The 8,163-nt window shown below is 39.5% G+C and overlaps 1 protein-coding gene across 2 annotated transcripts; it reads right to left on the bottom strand.

Moving 5' to 3' along the window:
• Nucleotides 1–111: 111 nt before the first annotated feature.
• Nucleotides 112–6,620, bottom strand: tph1a (tryptophan hydroxylase 1 (tryptophan 5-monooxygenase) a). 2 transcript variants are annotated; one of them, XM_040026944.1, is made up of 11 exons: nucleotides 5,230–6,620; nucleotides 3,324–3,458; nucleotides 3,040–3,223; nucleotides 2,853–2,953; nucleotides 2,693–2,760; nucleotides 2,416–2,612; nucleotides 2,177–2,312; nucleotides 1,966–2,092; nucleotides 1,760–1,855; nucleotides 1,405–1,538; nucleotides 112–1,255 (listed from the first exon to the last, which is right to left on the bottom strand). In XM_040026944.1, exons 1-11 carry the CDS (start codon nucleotides 5,317–5,319, stop codon nucleotides 1,081–1,083), a joined length of 1,443 nt encoding a protein of 480 aa, XP_039882878.1. In that variant the 5' UTR covers nucleotides 5,320–6,620; the 3' UTR covers nucleotides 112–1,080. The 2 variants fall into 2 exon arrangements, with proteins under 2 accessions (XP_039882878.1, XP_039882879.1); XM_040026945.1 differs by lacking the exon at nucleotides 5,230–6,620 and adding an exon at nucleotides 4,200–5,211.
• Nucleotides 6,621–8,163: the final 1,543 nt, after the last annotated feature.

Genomic DNA, 8,163 nt, shown 5'->3' with positions numbered 1-8,163 from the left:
AGTCATTATTGATTTTTCTGCTACCTATCTTGGAAAGTTCTGTTCCCAGTTGGACTTTTTCATTAGGCAATAAGCGTCCTGGCTCTCAAATCAAAGGCATATTTTTTTCTGCAACACTTTATTGAGATTTTGCAAACTCCAGCCTCAAAATAATTGTTATAATCACTTTCAGAGTCTTCGCTGCCATCATCTTGCATGTCTATCATCAACAGCAGCAGCATCCTCAGGGTTCAATAACAAAGTTACATCCACAAAAACTAATAAAAGTAATAAATCAACAATTAAACAACTGTTTTGGCATGCTATAAACACACAAATGACTTTTTTATTCAATTTTTTTTTTTTTGTTTGATTCATAACCTAGTTCTAATTTCTATATTTCTTTACAGTAGAAAAATAATGTCTTGATTTCTGGAGTTCTACAACTGAATTCAATTCAAGAGGAAGTATTAAAAATCATCACTGTAAAGTAATCGCTGACATGGGTCAAATCGATCATAATCAATCACAAGAGCATTCTTATAAGAACAGCTAGTTAAAGGTGTCACTTTCATAATTTCCCTCAACAGCACACAAAAAAGGAATATTACACACACACACACACACCAAAAGACAAATACAAAGAAGGTACATTTTAAACATTTCACTGAAGAGAGGAGTATTAAACATGAAGAAGAAGAATGAAATGATTTACAAAAAAAAGAAAAGAAAACTCACACAATCATATACAAAAGCAGAAATAACAATTGGAGGTGTCTGTAACAGCTGGAAGTGTTTCAAAAGTGAACTGAAGTACCATAAAAGCACATAAACTGTTTGGAATATAGAAGCCAAATAGTACCTCAGATTAAGCAGCTCTTTGGGTTTGTCAAATATCTTAAAGTTAGTGTCTAAACATACCTAGTGCACCTGTAAATTGTGTAAGCTATATAAACCATGCAGTGGAGACGACAGAACATTTTTGCAAAAAAAAACGACGCACATTCATGTTACTGGCAAAGGACAACACACAAGCAACGTCTCTACAGCAGTGCCGGGGATGACAGACTGTCAGTGTAACTCCATGTGAACTGTGCGCAGTCAGACACCCAGGTGTTTGTTCAGCCGGCTGAGTGCGTCACCGACGATGTCAAGCTCGTGTCGCAGCTCCTCCACCACACTGTTGATGCTGGGAGTGTCTTTTAGCACGTCCACACTCTGGGTGTAGGGGTTGTATCGAACCGTGAAGGGACGCTTGATGGTCTTGGCAAACTCCCTGAAACACAATATTAAATAATATGCTATCAGCAGTTTAGCTTAAAAAGCTTACAGCTATTCTTGCTGGGTCTACCTATATATTATAATGTATAAGTTAAATGCTGAGTGTTGTAGTCTTTACAACACAGTCTTTACAATTAAGCTCACCTCATTTTGACTTTGGCCTCCTCAAAGCTGTCTGACACAAAGTAGACATCCTGAAACGTTGTGATGATGCATTCCTGCTTTGATGTAATTTTGGGGTCGAAAGGCATTATCCTTGCATTACCAGAGAGCGCATGCTGTCAGAGAGAGACACAGTGGAGATGTTGAAAACACAACTTGATCATTTAATAAATGTGCATCTATATTTTCTCAACAAAAAAAGATTATTTATTGTGTGTCCTAAGGTGGAATATGATCAAGTTTGTAATGTAAAAAGACTATTCTGTCTGTGTTTTTAAAGCTCTTTGGGTAAAGGTGCCCACTGTACCATCCTACCATCCTGTTTGGATGTCTTTACCTTGAGCTCACTGATAGATGACAGAAGTCCAGCTCCATAAGCTCGCAGCTGCCCCTCTTGTTTGCATAGACCAAACTCCACAGTGAAGAAATAGCACTGCAACCCAGAAGAAGAACACAAGCAATTAGGACGACCTTGTTGGATTTTGAAAAAGAAATATCTTCATAAATATTGTTTGAAAATAAGATTGCAGCAGTGACTCTTACAGTGGCCAGTTTTTGAACTGAATCATCGGAGGCTCCAAGTGAAGCGAGACCAATCTCCTGAGAAAACTGAGCAAAGCTGGGCTCTGCCAGCAGCGGGACGTGGCCCAGCAGCTCATGGCATGTGTCCCTTAATAATAAAAGAAAACCAAATATTAAAACCAGAATTAACATTTAGATTACATATTTAGATATAGTGTTGGCTAGTACTCACGGTTCAGGGGTGTACAAGGGGTCGGAGCTGTGCCGCACATACTGGGTGCAGTGGAAAACGCGGAATGCCAAACCAGCAAGAAAGTCACGGGGGGACAGGTAACCTGCCACAGGCCTGATGGTAAATCCAGTACGTTCTAGAAAGATAGTGAAAATATATTGCATTGAGTGATTGCACCGCTAAAAGTGAACAAAATGATTTAAATCAAAGGAATATTTTAATCAAAATTGATAATTTACCCCTGAGGAAGCGTGACACATCTTCCAGCTGAGGGATGTTGTCCTCCCGACATTCACAATATTTGGACAGCAGTGGCAAGTTCTTCAAGTATTCCCGGCAGGCGTGGGTGGGGTACAGCTTGTTGAGCTCCCTGTACACAACACCCCAAGTCTTCACTTCCTCCTGTGTGAACTCAATACGAGGAATGGGATCTCCACTGGAAAAAGACAGAAAAAACTCCATAAGAATCATGATTTTTTAAAAATACAATAGACATTTAAATAGATCAAAACTTACTGTTTGTAGGCCATAGCAAGATCTGCAAAATACTTTCGCCTTTTCCGATAGACATTGTCCTTGAAACCCTGATAAAGAGAAATGTAAAAATATAAGAATGCTTCATTTTAAGAGAGTTTGGTTTTGTTTGCTGAAGTGAGTCAGCGGGTTGATAATGTACCGGATGGTCAGCATCCAGTTCAGATCCATACATCAGGACTCGGTTAGCACACTTATCCAAGTCTGAAATCTTCTTTGGGAACCAGGGTACTTCATACATATCTGAGAACAGAAGAAAAAAGGTGCTCAAATTTAATGTTGTACCTTTAATTCAGCATCTGGAGTGTATTCACTCACTACTTTCTCACCTTCCTCGCGTAGACAGGAGTTATCTGGAGGCTCCATATCCACCACATTCACATGCTTCCGCAGCAGCTGGATGATTTCATTCAGTTGCTCGTGGTTGCTGTCACAGTCCACAAAAATTTCAAACTCAGAGTTGCGTCTTTTGGATTTCCTGGACTCAATGTGTACAAGGTTCACGTGGTTTTCCTGCGAGAATAAAACAAAAGAATTCTTTATTCATTTCAAAGCTAACAATGTGTCGCAATCAAGTCATTCTGTAAAAAGGAGCAGGGTTTGGGGGATGTACCTGGAAGAGTTTGAGTGCCTTTACAAGTCCCCCAACTTCATTCTTCAAGGAAAAGATGATTGTCGCTCTCCCTTTCTCTGATGAATTCTTCTTTTCGTTGTTTTCTTCAATTTTGGTGAAGGTTGACTTGTTTATCTGAAAATGATCAACAAAGACAGAGAGATTCAGTTGTGTATAATAGGGAGAAAAAAAACAGTGGAGCAAATGAACTTTTGCTAGCCAATCTAAATTGGCTTTAAAATAATAATTAAGTCTACATATTGCACTTATCCACAGACTTGATGCAGAGCTTCTAATTACTTAAGACTATAAAACCATCCTAAATAACAACAATAATAATCCTATAAATATAAAGAGTTGCAGACAGTCAGTCAGTCTTTAAAACATACACTGGCAGGTATATTTGTTACTCTAAAGGGAATCATTGGCTTTTTCTTGACATCGCTGGTGTAAAAAATGAGTAATGGAAGTGCAGTGCATGCGCACAGGCAGGGCTCAGATTAAGGCTGACCAACTTCTTTGTCCAGTTCAGCACCTCGGATAGCGCTCTCACGTTGACGCGTGCCTGTGCGCGCTGCACACGCCAGGGGAAAATTATTTTAATCCTGCCTCAGATTTTAGCAGCGAGGCTGTTAAGATGCCAACAGCACAGAATAACTAATCTGTTTTGATTGACTCCAAAGTCTTCTCCTTTACTCTACCTGTATACTGCTTATTGAGGTATTTTTAAAAAAATTAACCCGCGCTCCCCCCCAAAAACTTTAGAATTTGTCATCAAACAATAGGCACATAATGCCAAAGTCCAACGTTTAGACTGGATTAAAAGGATCACGCCCCTCACGTGAGACAATTAAATTCAGTTAAATTATTTCCTACCACATTTCGCCCTTCGTACATGGTGTAGACCGCGCGGCACACCAGTTTTCGGTGAGCCCTTGCCGGTAGTATCCCTGAAAGCATTAGTGCATGGAGTCTGGATCAGGACGCTGCCCGAGGTCAACGTTTTGCGTCTCGGTTTAACGAAGATGAACTTGTCTCTGTCTCAAAGAATCGCCTTACAGCAATCTCATTTGGAGAGCGGGGAAGCCTATTATTAGCTCCCCTCCACTCTGAAATCTCGCCACACGTTAGGGAAGCGCTTAATCACTACAGCGCGCACGTTTTTTAGGCCGTTAAGTGGGAGAACATCGCTTCCCCTCATCAAATACTTTACTTTTTATAGTTGTGAAATAAATACGATTTTTTTTTAAATCCAGGGGTATAAACGAGAAACATAAAAAATGTTAGATTTTTTTTTAAAACAGGTGTGATCACATTTGCATGCATGGGGGTATAATTTGTCCAGCTTTTACTTTAATAGGATTTAGTAACGTGTTCCGCTGTAAAATCTGCCTTAAACGTCGTTGATTTCTTTTACTCCAGTTTAAACATGTGTGTTTTTCGTTTTATCTCCATGTCTAAAGCAGCTGCGATATTGTCCTGGAGTACCTGTCAGCGTTTTCTATTTTCCCCTTGCATGTGCTTGGAGACATCACATACTGCAGGTTGATCGGTTTATCTTTTATCTCCTCTGTCTGCGAATGGTGCTCAGCATGAGCACTGAAGTGTCTTTTATCATACCAAATTCAGATGTCTCTCTTTCTTTAACCCTCTTAGCTCTTTGACGTAAATTACGGTATAACAAAACGGCTTAAATTAATCTGCGCTGACGACAAAGTGAAAGCTTATTCGATAAGATGACCCGCACCGATCTCCCCACCACTGTCCAAAAAAGTCACTTAAAAACAAAACAAAGCAAAAGTTCTTCATCTTGTTTGTTTCTATTGATTTGATCGAAGATAAAGGGGTTTCTTTAAGATAGAATAATAAAACCTTCCTCCTTCTTCTCTTTCTGTGAAGTTCTTACCTCATTGTTCAGCAGTTTTTCTTCAAAGCCGAGGTTCATAGAGTCAAAAGATCTTCCTCTACGTGGTCCTTCGATTTTGTTTGAGTACATGTTAAAGTGCTGCTGTTCTTGGGGTTTTTTTGTTTTTTTTTTCCCCTTTCAGGCCTTTTTATTTAGTTGGCTTTCCTCTTTGCAAAGTGGGGTGTCTACCCAGTGGAGTGGCGCGCCGTGCTATTTAACCGCACTGAGAAATAGGGAGGGGGCAATAAGCTCACCCAAAGCAGCAAATGGAAAAGGAGCAGCAGCACCGCCCACATCATTAGGGGGAAAGGGGTGTCTTTTTAATTCACCTAAAGGCCCGATCAGTCACGAAATCAGATTTTACCAGGAGAATACCAATCACGTTTCACGCCTATTAGGAAGCTTTGCTCTCTCTCTCTCTCTCTTTTAATGTTTGAATTATTTAGCTATTACTAAATATGTTAAATGTGAACTCATGTTAGATTGGTACACAGAGGTCATTCTTATTGCTTGCTGAGACCCTGAGACAAAGAAAAGATTGAGGTTTAAGATTTAAGTAGCCCACCAGCCTTCCATCCAGTGATCCAAACATGCTCCCCCCACTTCGAAATCCCGCACCATAAGCTCCTCTAAGTTCTTGCACATAACAGCCATAATCTGCATGCTTTCCATTCTTTAACACAATGCACCTTTTTAAATGAGATCAAGACAGAAAGCAGAGAGAGCTTCAGAGGCCTCTACAGACAGAATCAAGGTGAAGCGGCGCTGGACGTGAGAGACCTCATTACTTTAAACAGATAACACCACTGTTTACTCTTAAGCTTTAGTCACCTTACACATAGGACGGGTGACATGTCTCTGGCTCTTAGCAAGCTCTTTTAGCTGCTCGCTGATCTAATGTGATGATACATGTGGCTAATGCACATGCTGTTTGTCTCAGGTGGTCCTGGGCTGTGTCACTCGTGACACGGACAGATGCTTTACACAACCCAAGCGGGCAATGAAGGGAACTTCCTCCTCAGATGTTGTGTAAGATAGAGCTGGAGCTAGAAGTGTTCACCTGACAGCCTCTCAAGACTCGCACTGATGTGATGTGGCCATAAAGTTTGTAGCAAAGAACGCGTAAACATGTTTACCTTACTGTTAGCTTAAGCTCCTTATTGCTTCCATGTAGAAGGTGAACATTTCTGCTTCACTGTGCAAACACAATATGCACACCCTGGGTAACAAAACACAGGCTGAACATAAACAAATCAGAATTTTATTAAGTTACATTATGGTAAGAAGCACTGAAACAGGAACTCTGTTGTTTATTTAGGGAGATGAAATAAAAATGTCAGTTAACCGTTTAAGTTCAGATACCCAGCTTTTTAAACCTAAGGATTTGTGATAAGTTAGAAGTTAAATTTCCCAATTTCCTCAATCCTAATTTTAAGAACATAATAATAGTATTTATTAGCAATAGGAAGAAAAAACAAAACCTAAAAAAAATACACTATATATATATTTGTATATGTCTGTGTTTGTCATTTTGGTGCACTGCTAGAAAAAAACTAAACTGATTCAACATGTCATAAAATATGAAGGAATCAGCGCAGATCATTTTTTAAGAATAAATCAATCTCCATATGATGCAATTTAGACCTCTGATAAAAGTCTTTGTAATCCAGAGGCTCTTTATTTACACCACAATATGTTGAAGGTTATTAAAAAGACTGCTGCTGTGTAAAGCAATAAAGAGTGCTCTGGCAGGTATTGTGGCCACTAGAGAAATGTTAATAGATGGAACAGTTTTTTCCTCTGCAAAGTATTGTGTCTTGCCTCTTGAGCACAAGGAGAGGAAAGCAGCCTAATGAACAGTGTGTCAGTATTGTTCAGGGCTCTCTAACGAACAGTACCTTTCAAGAATCAAGTAAGACGGTGTTGCACACAGAGCACCGAGCACATCCAAATTCCCTCATAATATAATTTCCACAGATCTGACTTTTATGCTGCACAGGCCCTGTCTATGTCTTTGATGTCCTTGTATCTTGACAGCTCCAGGACCAGCTCCCCTTTGTTTAATGAGTGTCAGAGGCTATTAGAGTTCATGTTGGATCCAGTTTAAAAAGCATCGGTTTATCTGTCCCCTCCTGTCTTATGCTAGGAATATAATATTCTTTTAAATCATGTTTAAACAAAAATCTAAACTCTTATTAACAATGACAAGTGGCTCGTGCCGTTTCTGCTTTACCACTCAGAGGGGAATTGACTCAAGATGCACTGAGATGCTTTAAGCCAACAAGGGTCAGAGAGTGCAGCATGAATAAGATGGCTCATTCTAGTTCGTTCTCCTGATGACTCACCTCTCTTATGTGAACAGTAGTCTCTTGATAATTAAGATGAAATGCTACAGTGCAACAATATAGCTAATAATAAACATCAATCTGAAACCCTGTTGTCCAGCTGAAGTATAATAATTATATTATTGGAAATTATATCATGAAAATTGTGCAAAACCTCTTTTGTGAACACACTCATCACACAAACCTTCTAAAGTTTCAAGTTAAATGTGCAATTTTTGGTATAGTTACAGAAATACATCTACTTATACTTTTTTTCTTGAACTCAAATACTCTTAGACTCAAAACAGATTTCTTCCAGCTTTTGATGAGGCTTTTCATGCTCTTCTAGAGTAAGATAATGAGACTACTCAACACATTAACACATCCAATTACAGAAACATAACCTACTTTAGAAGAAACCAGCCATGGGATTCTCTAAAAGGCCTGCTAGGCTCATTGGGCAAGCACAGTTGTTTTTTAAGTTTCAAAGGAAAACGCAGCACATAAGTCACTGTACACACTCTTATTCCTGTGGTTTGTGACAGACGTGACTGAGCGCGTTAAAGCTGCATGGTAGCCAGTCTGTCCCAGTTCTGTTCCCTTTAATCAG

This window comes from Simochromis diagramma, unplaced genomic scaffold (genome assembly GCF_900408965.1).
Source record: "Simochromis diagramma unplaced genomic scaffold, fSimDia1.1 OVJJ01000293.1, whole genome shotgun sequence".
NCBI classification, from domain to species: domain Eukaryota; kingdom Metazoa; phylum Chordata; class Actinopteri; order Cichliformes; family Cichlidae; genus Simochromis; species Simochromis diagramma.
This window is presented reverse-complemented; position numbering and strand designations above follow the sequence as displayed.

Excerpts from the sequence above, each read along its gene's own strand:
- tph1a (XM_040026944.1), bottom strand. The coding sequence starts at position 5,319 with ATGTACTCAAACAAAATCGAAGGACCACGTAGAGGAAGATCTTTTGAC. Across the intron at positions 2,761-2,852 it reads AACTGGATGCTGACCATCCG|GGTTTCAAGGACAATGTCTA; the intron begins GTACATTATCAA and ends TCTCTTTATCAG. Across the intron at positions 2,613-2,692 it reads CTTGCTATGGCCTACAAACA|TGGAGATCCCATTCCTCGTA; the intron begins GTAAGTTTTGAT and ends GTCTTTTTCCAG.